Below are 13,279 nucleotides of genomic sequence, written 5' to 3' on the forward strand. Positions count from 1 at the left end.
TTTCCGACCCTGTTCCGTGAAATTATCACAGAGGACGGTAGCGCACGGTAAACACTTGTTGTGCAAATTCCAAATTCGTTACGATGATCAAGCCGTGATATCGCGATATCTCGACTCTCGACGCTCCGTCTTTTAACTTTGAATTATCGATAAAACTGACGGACGTGCAACAATGGCCGCGATACAACAAAGCGCTTTAGCTCCTTTAGAAGCGATAGAAATAATTCAAATTACTCTATGCTGTATACATTTCCAGCAAACACCAAGTAACACGCAACTTACAGCAACTTACAATTTCCTACACATATTGCATTTACATTTTTGAGTAGGAAATTGCAAGTTGCATGTGTTACTTGGTGTTTGCTGGGTTCTCTCTGAAACGTCGAACGGAACTCCTCCGAAAAAAAAAGAGAAACGGTCTATAATTAGCAAGAGGCATTGGAGCGCTTCTTCGAAACCAATTCGTAGAACGTTCGCATTGCGCCTGCGGCGCGCGCGCGCGCGGATTCGACTTCCCCATATTATACAAGTCCAGCCACGAACGGGAGTACATAAAGTACTCGTCGCTCTCTCTCCTCCGACAATAAGTATGTCGTAACTCGTGACTGGAATGAGTCACGGTAATCTTATCGTCTAACCGCGGTTCCTTGGAACCTAATGGAATTTCGAGATCGCCGTTTCGCTGAGAGAGTTCCGATTTTCCAATCGCGGAGGGGCGGTGGCGAACCGGGCGCGAGGAGGAGCGTATATCTCGCGCAATGTGAAAGTCTTCGAGTGCGAATCTAACTATCGCGAATGTCCCAAGGTCGCGTACGCCCGCACGATTGTCGATCACGAGGGGATCTATACGCGCACGGTACATACACTCTCGTGGTCGATCCGTAAGAAAACATAGGCGCGCGGCCTTTTTTTCCTCGGCTCTCAGTCTCGTCGACACTCACTCGACAGTTCGCACACGGCTGCAGCATGGGCGCGGGCAATTGCAGAGCCTTCCGGAGAAGCGCCGACTCGAGTCAGGACATCTCCGCCGCAACAGGTGTGTACCACGCCAAGAGGAAAACTGGAACTAGAGAAAAGTATGCGAGAATCACGGAAAATTCGTGTGAAATCTGAAACAAAGCTGTTTTCTATTTTTTTTATACATCGTGCTATTTGATATATTGCATTGTGTTAAAATTTCTCCTAGTCGCAAATTAATTCGGAACGACACGCGCGATCACACACAAAGACTGCTCATCTCGTGTATCTTCTTCTTCGCTTCTTTCATTTTCTTCTTCCTTTTTATTTCTTCTTCTAATTCTTATTCTTCTCTCTCTTCTCCTTATTTCTTCTTTTCTTTTCTCTTTATTTTCCTTTCTTTGCTTTTTCTTTTTCTTTATTTCTTCTTATTTTGCTCCTCTCTTATTCTTCTTTTTTCCCCTATTTCTTCTTTCCTTTTCTCTTTACTTTCTTTTCTTTCTTTTTTCTTTTTTTTCCTCTCTTCTTCTTTTCTCTCATCGCGCACAGTCTACAGTGATCGATTAATGTTGAGATTTGAGATTTTAATTTGTTCGCGCTTTTTTCGCGAGAAGCGAATCACATCAGTTATATTATGCCGATAAAGCGTTCGGTTAGTGACGGAACAATTACGAGCGATTAAATATACTGACTGGCGGTTTAAGAAACATTCGTTCTGCTTTGTGCTATGTAGCACGAGGACGAACGCACCGATCGAATAGTGCCGGCACGTTCTTTCTTACTTTCTCAGTGCCTTGCGAGGATCGATGCGGTCATGCGGTGTGTCAGGACACTCGCGCTGCTCGGACGGAGGTGGGCCGCCTTGACGAACATGTCGTTCTCGCGCCTTTTCCAGGGTACGTCCTCGTGACGCTTAATAAGGCAAATGTCTTACAAATGTAAGACACACAGATACGGGACACCTCTGCGGGGGCAATACCTCCACCGGTGTGTGTTGCAACAAACCGAAACGTAAAAAATTAAGTGACGCATAGAAATGTATGCTCCTTTCTGTGTAGAGGTTATACCGGAACAGATTGTATATGTCGCATTTCCGCGAACGCGGACCTTGTAATTGAAGTCACGTTTACCTTCTGACATCACAGCTTAAAGGTAACAGGATACGACAGAAAAATTCGCGAGAGCGAAAACTCGTGTCGCGCTTTAACAAGTAAACATAGCAATCGGTACGTGGGTGAACAGAGAGTAAATCAATATTGATATTCTCAGGCTTAGTAATTTTTGCGAATTTAATACGTTTCGCCTTCGTGCTAATTAGACTGGAAGTGACTCTTCCGCTTTTATTTTCTTCTCCGCATCGATATTCATCGCACTTTCATTCGTACGTGCCTTTATTGGAGTGTCACGTGCGCGACGCACGAGTCGCGCCGATGCGCCGCAATAACGCCTACGCCGGGGATTATCCCTCGACGGGACTATTACGGTCGTCGTCTCGCTGCAACTACCTCGGGCAAAAGTTATCATTATTCGTTAAGTCATCACTGATAACCGGCGCGACTGCCGATCCACGTACGAGATAACGTCAGCCGGGATTCACGTCCGCCGCGTCCGCGCTCCCCTCCGGCGAGATTTCCTTGTTGTATGCTGCGTTACGTAATCGATGCGAGTTGTTTGTTGTACGCGTCGTTAACGAGGATTCTCGTTTCGTTATGGAGACACTTGATGAGGCGATTGATCGGAGGTACTCAATGGGTACCGCTGTCATGCAAGCTCGCAACTCGCAACTCGCAAATCAGCTTGTCATGAGTATTCTATTGTTTACTGGCTGCTATAGAAACGTAAAGAAAGAATAGAGTAAAATTATCTATTGCGTGCGTTAGATTAGACGTACGCACACATACACATAATAGTATTGTCAATTTATCACATTCACATAATCACTTTTGCATTTTCACGTCTATGCATGCCAAGATAGGTTCAGAATTATGATTAGATTGCGATTTAGAGTTATAGTGGTTCACTCTTTTGTAATTTCGTAAAGATATCCGTTTTCATCATGTTGAATAAAATTAAAGAGGATTACAGTGAATACAATAAAGCTGAGAATATCTCGCACGAATATAATAAATTGCCGTGTTGTTGTACTTGTGAGTCACCTGTTGTTGCGCACCTTTAAGAATAGTCTATAATAAGCTCTGAATACACGTCTGTAATAAGCTACAGATAATCATTATAAATAGTTAAATCGTAAATTGTCTTGCATATTTCTCAGGCTCTTCAGAACAACATGACTATGTCGAGGGTGTGGTGTGCAAGCAGGAAGATATCAATGAAAATGAGATGCAGCAGCTATCGCTTGGAGAGGACGGGGGAAAAATTTTGTTGGTGAAACAAAAGGGAGAATTGTACGCGATTGGTACCAAATGCACGCATTACGGGGCTCTGCTACATACCGGCGCGTTAGCAGAAGGACGGGTGAGATGTCCGTGGCACGGCGCGTGTTTTAACATCAAAACCGGGGACATTGAAGATTATCCAGGCTTGGACTCTCTACCGTGCTACAAAGTAATTTACGAACTTATCAAGATTCTCTCCTACATATTTGTTTAACATGTTATTTTTATGTACTGCTTTTTTAACAGGTGCGCGTGGACGAAGCCGGTCTTGTTCACGTAAGAGCCAAACGTAAGGACCTGGATATTAACAAACGCACGAAGGATATGTCTGCACGTGACCCTGAAAATACGAAAACGGTCGTAATAGTTGGCGGTGGACCGTCGGGTGCGACTTGTGCGGAAAGTCTGCGACAGGAAGGCTTTACAGGACGCGTCGTTATGGTGTGCAGAGAGAACGCGGTACCCTACGATCGAATAAAAGTGTCCAAAGTGTTGGATTTCGATGTCCAGAAGGCGGCATTACGGCCTGCCTCGTTTTACAACGATCACAAGATCGAAACGAAACTTGGAGTAGAAGCGATAGGTACAAGAAATAAGCATCTCGTTCAACATATATTTAAGTCGCGTTACCTATATTTTACATTACATTTTCGTGCTACATTTTTTACTCTGTTACAGGTCTAGATACGACTCAGAATATTGTCAAATTGAGTAATAACGAGAACTTGAAGTACGATTATCTATTTTCTTGCACAGGCAGTAAACCGAGGATGCCAAATGTTCCTGGAGCGAATTTATCGAATATTTTTGTTCTACGAGATTATACTGATTCGCAAGGTGTATATGCGCTTCTGTCTCCCGAGAAACATGTAGTTGTCCTAGGATTAGGCTTTATCGGCATGGAAGCCGCGGCTTATTGTATCGGCAAATGCGCGTCTGTCACGGTAATAGGACGCGATACCGTGCCGCTCAGAGCGATATTCGGCGCGGACATCGGTAGCAGAATTAAAAAAGAACACGAGGCAAAAGGTAGTGTATAAAGTTACACTTGTATGAATTAGGATATTGGTATGCATTAGTATTAGTAATAATAATCAATGTTCCCAGGTGTGAAATTCATTTTCCAGAACAATATCAAGCAATTTATTCCGAAGGAAGGTGAAGAAAGTGTTGTGGCTAAGGTCGAACTTACAGACGGCCAGATTCTACCAGCGGATATAGCTATTGTTGGAATAGGATCCACTTTTTATACCGACTGGCTGAAAGAATCTTCTGTTCAAATGAGGGACGATGGTGCTATACCAGTAAATAAGGTATAACATTTGGACACGGTACTAATTATGTACAGTTCTAATTATGTATCATTCTTCATTTTAATAATTGGATGTTAATCGAATTCTAGCATTTAAGAACGAGTGTGGAAAATGTATATGCTGGAGGTGACATAGCTTATGCACCGATATATGGATCCGACGACACGTTAGCTGCGATAGGTCATTATTCTTTAGCTCATTATCACGGCAAAATTGCGGCTCTAAACATATGCGGTAAAGAAACTTCTTTGAAGACTGTGCCATTCTTCTGGACGAACTTACTGGGTAGAAATTACAGATATGCAGGTAAATTTGCACATAATATATTTATTGTACTTTTAAAATACTCTGTTTGCACAACACAGTATTTCAAAAGTATAATAAATTACGCACTTCGTAAAGATTTAACAATCCAATTAAACAATCTTTATCGCTTCATTTTCAGGCCACGGAAACCCTACCAGCATAAAGATTCATGGCTCACTGGACAAACTGGAATTCTTCGCTTACTATCTTAAAGATGGCAAAGTAATAGGAATTAGTAGTGTTAATGCTGATCCAGTTGCAGCAGATTTTGCAAATATGCTGTACGAGGGAAAGATACTAACAGAAGAGGAGATTAATACAGATCCGTTTGGTTGGATGAAAAATAAGCCAAAGGATGTCTCAACCCGGTTTCAAGAAAGCATTCTTATTGACGTGCAAGCTTGAGTCATTTTATACAAACGAAATAACTTAACGATTTCGAACAATTATGTCACAGTATTAGTCTCAACTTTTACTTTGTACATTCTCAATGTACCTTATTAGACGTAACTTGTGTAATATATTTCATGATACTGTTCTTATGTTAAGAAATACTTCATGTAGTATATTCGGCATTGTGCACAAAAAGAAAAGAGAAAATTAAATGTCATTGTTGAATTTGTTGCTTATTTAATTTACGAAAACCTAAAGTAATCTACAAAATGTAATTATACATGTAGGAAGCCTTAGTCCCACGCTTCTGTGACTCTCATATGGCACAGACGTTTGGCGATTGTGATCTCTTTCTGGAATTTTGCGTCCCTTTCACCATATATCTTCTTTAAAAAGTTGTCCTTCCTGTCTCCAATCAGATCCTTCATGTGGCCGCTAGATTGTTCAACCGTGAGATAGGGATGCCGTAGAATCAACATATTCCGCTCTTCCCTCTCGAAGTCTTGCTTCATCTTATGCAAATCATGCATAGATGGTTTCTTAACTTTTCGGTATTTCCTGCGTGAAGCAAAGTTTTACAGAGTTACACGTGACGAATTCCACGTGATGAAAAGGAAGCAATGTAAAATCGTGGTTTTTAACTCGATAATTAAATATGATTAGTCTTTCTGAAAGAAAAGAAAAGCACTCACCCTCTATATCTATATGGTATTCTGCAAACGTAGCCTAACAGGGTCAACCCAAGCCGCATTGTAAATCAGATATTATACCGAAAAAGTTGTTAATGCACAAATATTTATAAATCTTGATGTTATCCGAAAACGTACGGTTATTCCTATAGCTTTCACAGCCACAGCATGCTTTTTGGTTAGGATTATTGTGTTATCACTGCTGCCCTCTCACGTCGGAGAGACAGACACGTCCACGTTTTGATGTTTTTCGTTTGATACATTACGTGACAATACATTACCGCATGCAAATGCAAAAGCACATTCAGGTTGACATTGCGTGTAGTGAGAGATGGCGCAACAACCGAAACAAGGACAGATGCCTCTCGTTAGACAAGGACAGATATAGATATATGACATAGAAAACAGGATTAGAAATGTTGACATTACCGACGTCGGAAGTTCAGCCTTCACTTTAGGATCCCCTTTATCACAGTGCACGTGATCAATTAAAAATGATCAAACTTTAATTAACTTAATCAGCGATTAATATAACCAGCAGAATTGCCTACAGTAAAATTTGTAACTGTTCGTCCTTAATTTACTTGGTTTTTAACAAATAATTTTCTTATCAAATTAATAGAAGTTTAGTCAAAATTTTGCTTTTAAAAATATATATATATAACTGTTAAAATAAATATAAATAAGATTTAAACTATTTTTTTTTAATCATTTTGTACTCCGTGTTAAAACTCTTGTACTTTTTTTCTAATCTAACTTATTGTAGTATTTTGTCATCTATCTTTAACGATGAGGGTATTGAAGGGCGAAACGAGCGAGATTTCATTAGAACTGTATTACAGCTAAAGTGGACGAGGTACAGACATTGCCCAGTTTTACAGTAATAAGAATTGATTTTTCTACAATACAAATAATACAATATTTCGGGAACACAGTCGATATTTTACAGCCTCCTAATTTTTCCTCTTTGTGAAAAACCAACTTGCTTCGTATTAAGTTATCGCGTATTCAATTCAGCTCTAATATAAATCAAATGTGGCACACAACTCGCTGCCTATCAACGGTTAATATAAACGGTATCTAAACTCTCCATTAGTGTAGCAACCTGTTAGATCAATCCTCAGTAGCGAATTCAACTGCCTCAATACCTAGCAAGATCTGAATTTACTTTTTTCTTTACTAAAGATGCGAGACTAGAGTTAAAGGAAAGGATTATGTTGAGTATTATTTTGATTATTAATTGGCAGAGAATTGTGGCTTCTTTGCGCTGGCGGTTGATAAATTGGTTGCGTACTCCGTTGCTGACCTCGTTTTTTATTGTATCCCTTATTCCCGCCAACGGCACCGCTTCCTCCTCGTCGAAATTCCATACCTGCTGCAATCATCATTTTAAATTATATTGACACTAAAATGTTTCACAATGTAAAAAATAAAAGGTAATACAAAATTTAACACTTGGAGACGAACGATTTGTCACGCACCATTTATGTGATTGTAACTCTGATCGTAACGTGGCTGTCGATTGTTAGAACGCTGATCTTGCCTTCTCGTATCCGAAACATAATCCTGAATCTGATACTGTCACGGTAATTAATAAGAATTATTATCAGCAATAAAAAACATTATAATTTTACATTGTGCTATTTTACATACGTCGTCCGTTATTGGTATACAATCCACCTGGAGCACTTCCTCATAGTTTTCAAATCCCTTAAATTGCACTACACAAGTCCTCTCGGAAACGCCAGTGACTTCGGCATTGTAATACTGTAAATTTTGTACACAAATAATTAAACAACACGAAAAAGATGGGAATGGCTCCGTGTAAAAACAATCCATTTTTGTCAGCGGATCCCCGGTTTGATCCCGACTGTTATCCCATGTATATTTCGATTTTAGACAATGTTGATTGAAAAATTAAAAGAGTAAGGTGAATCCATCTCGGGGATTTCATATATATCTTAAATTCAAACATTTTCGTGTAAAAAGATGATACGTACCCTATTATCTTCCCAATACTTGGCCATACACTTGTCACCTACTTGCCATACCCATGTACTGTTGATGTTGTGGCTACCGTAATTACTCTCGTTTCTTTGCATGTTGGGATTCATGGCCATCCTATTCCCAACGTTACTATTCGGCTGATATCTAGGTTGACTCTTAAAATTCTGTTCAGTTGTATTAGATGAATATACTTTAAGGGTTCCGTTTTGCTGAGCTCGATTATGCCTATTATAAGAAGCATCATAAGAATGCCTATTTCTGGCCTCGGGCTCGAGGTGATTACAGTTTCTGTTACTACCGAGATTCTTTCCCTCAGTCTGGATTCTGGTATCGTTACCGCTATCACTGGCGTTTACGTTACTTGTACGCGACTGAGCAAACGTATTTCTGTAATCAATCGGCTGAGAAGACTTCTGATACGTTTCTCTGCCTCCGTCGTGTTGATACTGATATTGAGGTTCCTGGTTACGTTGAAATCGCGGCGGTTTGTTCTGCGGTGCATGAGTAGCACCGTTATATTGCGAGTACATGGCGGAGTTACTGTTATTTGTTCGCTTACTATTTCTATGGTCCTCTGAATATCTCGGAGGTGGTTGATAACCACCACGACCACCTTTTTGATTCCTATTAAAAGAGATCAATTAAGAGTCATTACAATACTTCATTAAATATTTTACAATTTTGCTTGGTAAGATAGTAGTTATATTGATATATATTATATATCAAATATATTAGTAATATATTAGACAATATATTAATTTTAAAGATACGTACCGTCCACCCCTTCCACTTTGTGCATCAAAACCTCTTGATTCAAAACGATCTTGATTACTTTCATTATTTTGTATGTAGCTGTTTTGAGACAAATTAGTTGCTTCGACGCTCTCAGGTTGTACAGGTAATTTATCCTCGAGAAAGTCGAATAAGGATATTTTTCCGCTGCTTGGTTTACTGTCCTCGGTTTTCTTTTCCCGTTTGCCACGCGGCTCTCGTGGTTCGCGAGATTCCTTGGCGTTACTGCAATAAGATTATAATTCAATAATAACTGACGATAAGTGTATGATGAAGAAAAATAGAAAAAAAACAAAAATAAATTCTCTTACTTATATCTGCTGTCGGTCTTTTGCAGGCTTCTCAGTGCTTTATCCACGTTATTTCTATTAACTCTCAAAGCGTATTCTGCCTGCTCTATGGTAAATCCACGATCCACGATTTTCTGTACGCTATGATCCAATAGCTGTGAAAAACGCACATAAATTAGATTTTCAGACATCAACGCAAACTTTTAATTTAATGAAACATGTAAAAACAAGTCAACCTGTTTAGTCCCGCCGCCAAATACTTTCTTACTGCCTTGCTTGGCAGCTTCCGCTATCGCATCCTTGCGCTGAGCTTCAAACTCCGTATTCTCCTTGCTAGGTTTTTCTTTTTCTGCCAAGGCTTTGAAGTTCTTATCTTGCTCGGATACTTTTACGATTTTTTTACCAAATGGTATCCACGGTGGTGGCCCACCTTCCTCGGCAGATCTTACTCGAGTATGTGAAGCTAATTTCTATAATGAAAGCAGTTCTGTACACACGTGCCATATCCATTAAATACAATTAACTAATCAAGTAAAATGTATTTTACCTTATTTAATTCCCATTTTTCCACTAAACTGGCAACTTTTCCCCCAAGTACGTAAATTAAATGCACCGGTGTCAATAAAAAAAGTCCATGCGACATAGGTAGAGTTCCTGATTTTATTAGTATCTTTGTACCAGGTGGCGTGTTTAAACTACATGTAAAACAGATGATTATATGTATAGAAGAGACAGTTTTAAAAAGCGACACAAGGCAGTAAGTAACGCAATCTAATACATTTACCTTAAAGCCGATATATGTTCAACTTCCAAGGCTTGAAAATTATTCTTCCCATCTGTCAACGATAATTTCAACATCCGTGGAACTGATCTCGATTCTTCGTTTCCTTTGGGCGTAGCTACATTACGTATCTTTTGTATTTGCAACACAATGTTGCCCTGACTAATATCTCCATTCCCGCTGCCAATCTCTCTCAAGTCGAGCTGTAAATAATATAAATTTTTTCTCGTTCACTTACACCTCTCAAATAAATTCTCAACAACCCAGTCAATCACATTGACTCATAAAGAACCACATTGATACGTACATCCAACAGTCGTTTTACTATCTTCTGCGTGTCCACCGCGCTACCTGAATCGGTGGCCACATCATAACCATGATCAGATAGATACCTGGCGAAAAGAGGGCGATTAATGCAGATGAAGGGGTTTTGCAAATATCGAATGGACTTGGAGCGATCGTGGACCACGTGCAAGAGGAAGAGGATAAATTCCTTTTCCCGTGGAACGTCAGCGAGAAACTGGAGGAGTACACCTCTCACTCACCATCCCAATGCCTCCAGGCTCTCCATGTTTCTACCGGACTATCTCTCTTTGTCGAACGAAGAGCCGGTCGTGGTCGTGGCTCATGAAATCGACGCCGCTATTGCGTGCCGTCCGTGAATTCGCGACGCGTCGCACACGACCGCGCGTATGCAAACATCTGACCTGACAGCTGACACGCGTTTTCGAAAGGTGCGACGAGGGGATCGATGGAGGAGGTTCGCGTTTCCCCCGAGTTCGACGACTCGTTGGTCGCGGGCACCTCCGACCTCCGAGTTTCCGTCGAGGCTGTTTCTACGGAAACCCCTACGGCTCACCAGCGACTGTGTCGCTAGTAGTGGTTATTCGTGCAACTAGTATCACATTTGCTTCGCGCAGCGCGTGAGTCGGGTGCAAGCAGCAAGTTGTGTGCTTCGTGCAACTAGTTACATCCAGAGTGGGTCTGAAACATAACCTTACTGTCAGAGTGATAAATTGCACAAACTTGAACATTTATTAATATTTGGGTAATTTGTCACATTCGAAGTTTGACATATTCATGATTGTGTACAACTAACAAAATGTGAAATGTTTTTTGGTTTTTTACTGTAGAGGTTTGATTGATTTTGCTGCTATTCATGTATTACATGTTCGATTTTTATGTTTCAGATAATTTTCTAGATTATTTGCTGTCAGAAATAGCTTGTAATTTTGAAGACATGAATCACATTATAGTGAAAGATGAAAATAGTATACTACATATGATTTAGATAATGAAAATTGTGACCTTTCAATTTTTCTTGCAACTTTGTAATGAGATAAAAAGTAACATTCAATAAGGATTGAAAGAGGTAATTTTTCGACTCCAAATTTATCATTTATTGTATTTATTTCTATTGAAGTTACCTTTTCGTGATGATGGAATATGTTCCCCATTCACGAATCTCTACCCCTATCATAAACCCAGGATTGAAATTGTCATTTTCAGGTTATTTCCTACGATAAGGTGTTTTGGTTAAAAAATGTAATGGAGGTTTTGATAAAAAAAATATTTTTACAAGAATTTCAAATACGAGGAAATACGTGATTTATTTCTAAAAGTACATGGTATTGAAACGTCTTTAAGTACTATTAAAAGAACCCCTTTCATCATTTGGCCTACGAAGAAAAAATATTGAAGAAAGTGATATTAAAGAAATATGCCGGGCTATTGTGGAAGAACTTCACTCAGCTGGTTATAATTTAGGATATACGTCATTGTGGTTGAAATTGAAAAAAAAATATGGTCTGACTGTAAAGAGGAATACAGTGTATAATATCTTGAAAATTGCAGATCCAGAGGGTCTGGCAGACAGATTTGCTAATAAGCTTCGCAGAAAGGGAGTACCTTAGTCCAGGTCCAAATTCATGTGGCATACAGATGGTTACGATAAATTAAAACCCGTTTGGTTTTGCGATACATGGTGTATTGATGGCTTTTCGAGGATGATTCTGTGGTTAGAAGTTGCAACAACGAATAATGACCCAAAAGTGACAGCACATTATTTCTTATCAACAATATTCAGTTTGAAATTTTTGCCTACTATAATGCGGTCAGATAAGGGCTCTGAAAACACTCTATATAGAATCGCTACAAATTTGTCTACGCAGCAAGACGAAGACAAATTTTCTGGAGAAAAAAGTGTCATAAAAAGGTAGAAGTGTTCATAATCAACGTATCGAATCTTATTGGGGGCAAATGCGGCGTCACTCAGCTGATTTTTACATACATTTTTCAAGTGCATGATGCAAAAGAACCTCTTCGATGGCAGTAAGCTACACAAAATGTGCCTGCAGTATTGTTTTGGTCCACTGATTAAGGAGGGATTTATATCTGACAAAAAAACTATGGAATGAACATAGAATTCGGAAGCAAGCAGCGAGAAATAACATTGCTGGTAAACCGTATATACTTTTTTCATTGCCTGAAAAGGTCAATGCTCGCAATTACAAGAAGGATACAAATGGAGACGTTGTGAAGCGGCTCTTCAAGAGCTTACAACTAAACCACATTTGATTGATCCTCATTTTAAGGAACTAGTTGAATTAATTCTACCGGAAGTTCAAATTGCAAGATCACCGGAGGAGGCTCTCGAATTGTATAAAAAAATTTTAAACAGAATTAGTCAATATACAAATGAAAGTAATCGATGAGGTATATTGTATGAACATTGTGGAGAGTATAGTTCTTCACTAAAAGGATTCATATTATTTTTTGTTAAGATCGTCTTCACTTTTCCAACTTCTAAACCATCAAACTTCGATTACAATTTAAATAATTTTAATATAAAATCAGTCTGACATTATATTAACAAAATATTGAAGAAATTTCTAATGTTTAATGAGTTTCAAATGAATAAATATAAGCATAATTATCTCTTAAATTTCTTGTAACTTCACTCGGCCAAGAAGAAATAACATTATAATGGAGAAGTATTGCAAGATCATCTATACTCTTTTCTTGTTTCTTCTTTCAATGCACATTTCCCCTATACTCTGTCTCTTTTTACCGTTTTTCATACTTCTTTTTCCTTTTCCTGAACGTTTTCTCCTTCATGTAGACCTTTCCCTTCTTCAACAAGTTATTGAAACACTTAAACAATATAATATACGCCTGAAGTGATTAGCGAACGAAAAACGTAAGTCTACATACCTAATAAATTAACATTCACTATAGAGAAACTGTATATACGTTATAAAAGAATTTAACATAAAATTCGTAACATGTTTTTTCATTCCGTAAGCCATAACTAAAAACTCGAATAATTTCCCAGACATTTCCCTGAGTTTTTTTT

The 13,279-nt window shown here is 39.1% G+C and overlaps 3 protein-coding genes and 1 long non-coding RNA gene across 9 annotated transcripts; 2 read left to right on the forward strand and 2 right to left on the reverse strand.

The window, feature by feature from the left end:
• Nucleotides 1-571: 571 nt before the first annotated feature.
• LOC143899086 (apoptosis-inducing factor 3) lies at nt 572-5,590 on the forward strand. 5 transcript variants are annotated; one of them, XM_077409069.1, is made up of 7 exons: nt 572-1,036; nt 3,230-3,522; nt 3,600-3,936; nt 4,032-4,382; nt 4,461-4,666; nt 4,756-4,972; nt 5,112-5,590. In XM_077409069.1, exons 1-7 carry the CDS (start codon nt 967-969, stop codon nt 5,375-5,377), a joined length of 1,740 nt encoding a protein of 579 aa, XP_077265195.1. In that variant the 5' UTR covers nt 572-966; the 3' UTR covers nt 5,378-5,590. The 5 variants fall into 5 exon arrangements, with proteins under 5 accessions (XP_077265195.1, XP_077265194.1, XP_077265196.1 ...); XM_077409068.1 differs by lacking the exon at nt 572-1,036 and adding an exon at nt 1,141-1,853; XM_077409070.1 differs by lacking the exon at nt 572-1,036 and adding an exon at nt 1,883-2,109.
• On the reverse strand, nt 5,580-6,258 carry LOC143899090 (large ribosomal subunit protein mL63). Its single transcript, XM_077409076.1, has 2 exons — nt 6,058-6,258; nt 5,580-5,923 (listed from the first exon to the last, which is right to left on the reverse strand). Exons 1-2 carry the CDS (start codon nt 6,114-6,116, stop codon nt 5,659-5,661), a joined length of 324 nt encoding a protein of 107 aa, XP_077265202.1. The 5' UTR covers nt 6,117-6,258; the 3' UTR covers nt 5,580-5,658.
• A 612-nt stretch (nt 6,259-6,870) lies between these two features.
• Nucleotides 6,871-10,756, reverse strand: Tdrd3 (Tudor domain containing 3). 2 transcript variants are annotated; one of them, XM_077409065.1, is made up of 11 exons: nt 10,470-10,756; nt 10,232-10,316; nt 9,928-10,127; nt 9,691-9,838; nt 9,380-9,613; nt 9,165-9,298; nt 8,836-9,078; nt 8,055-8,685; nt 7,708-7,821; nt 7,536-7,632; nt 6,871-7,426 (listed from the first exon to the last, which is right to left on the reverse strand). In XM_077409065.1, the coding sequence occupies exons 1-11, from the start codon at nt 10,493-10,495 to the stop codon at nt 7,254-7,256; spliced, it is 2,085 nt and encodes a 694-aa protein (XP_077265191.1). In that variant the 5' UTR covers nt 10,496-10,756; the 3' UTR covers nt 6,871-7,253. The 2 variants fall into 2 exon arrangements, with proteins under 2 accessions (XP_077265191.1, XP_077265190.1); XM_077409064.1 differs by having other exon boundaries at nt 6,871-7,429.
• A 484-nt stretch (nt 10,757-11,240) lies between these two features.
• Nucleotides 11,241-11,736, forward strand: LOC143898985 (uncharacterized). The gene is made up of 2 exons (XR_013257352.1): nt 11,241-11,296; nt 11,434-11,736. It is a non-coding gene; the product is annotated as an uncharacterized LOC143898985 (long non-coding RNA).
• Nucleotides 11,737-13,279: the final 1,543 nt, after the last annotated feature.

The sequence above is a fragment of the Temnothorax americanus genome, unplaced genomic scaffold (assembly GCF_048541705.1).
Source record: "Temnothorax americanus isolate GAGA-0224 unplaced genomic scaffold, ASM4854170v1 Scaffold25, whole genome shotgun sequence".
Taxonomy (NCBI): domain Eukaryota; kingdom Metazoa; phylum Arthropoda; class Insecta; order Hymenoptera; family Formicidae; genus Temnothorax; species Temnothorax americanus.

Bases quoted from the DNA above. Each gene is read 5' to 3' on its own strand.
- LOC143899086 (XM_077409066.1), top strand. From the start codon at position 2,599: ATGCTGCGTTACGTAATCGATGCGAGTTGTTTGTTGTACGCGTCGTTA. The intron at 3,523-3,599 runs GTAATTTACGAA...CTTTTTTAACAG, and splicing joins ACTCTCTACCGTGCTACAAA to GTGCGCGTGGACGAAGCCGG. The intron at 4,973-5,111 runs GTAAATTTGCAC...CTTCATTTTCAG, and splicing joins TAGAAATTACAGATATGCAG to GCCACGGAAACCCTACCAGC.
- LOC143899090 (XM_077409076.1), bottom strand. From the start codon at position 6,116: ATGCGGCTTGGGTTGACCCTGTTAGGCTACGTTTGCAGAATACCATAT. The intron at 5,924-6,057 runs GTGAGTGCTTTT...TGCTTCACGCAG, and splicing joins ATACCATATAGATATAGAGG to GAAATACCGAAAAGTTAAGA.
- Tdrd3 (XM_077409064.1), bottom strand. From the start codon at position 10,495: ATGGAGAGCCTGGAGGCATTGGGATG. The intron at 9,839-9,927 runs GTAAATGTATTA...TTTTACATGTAG, and splicing joins GAACATATATCGGCTTTAAG to TTTAAACACGCCACCTGGTA. The intron at 9,614-9,690 runs GTAAAATACATT...CTTTCATTATAG, and splicing joins AAAAATGGGAATTAAATAAG to AAATTAGCTTCACATACTCG.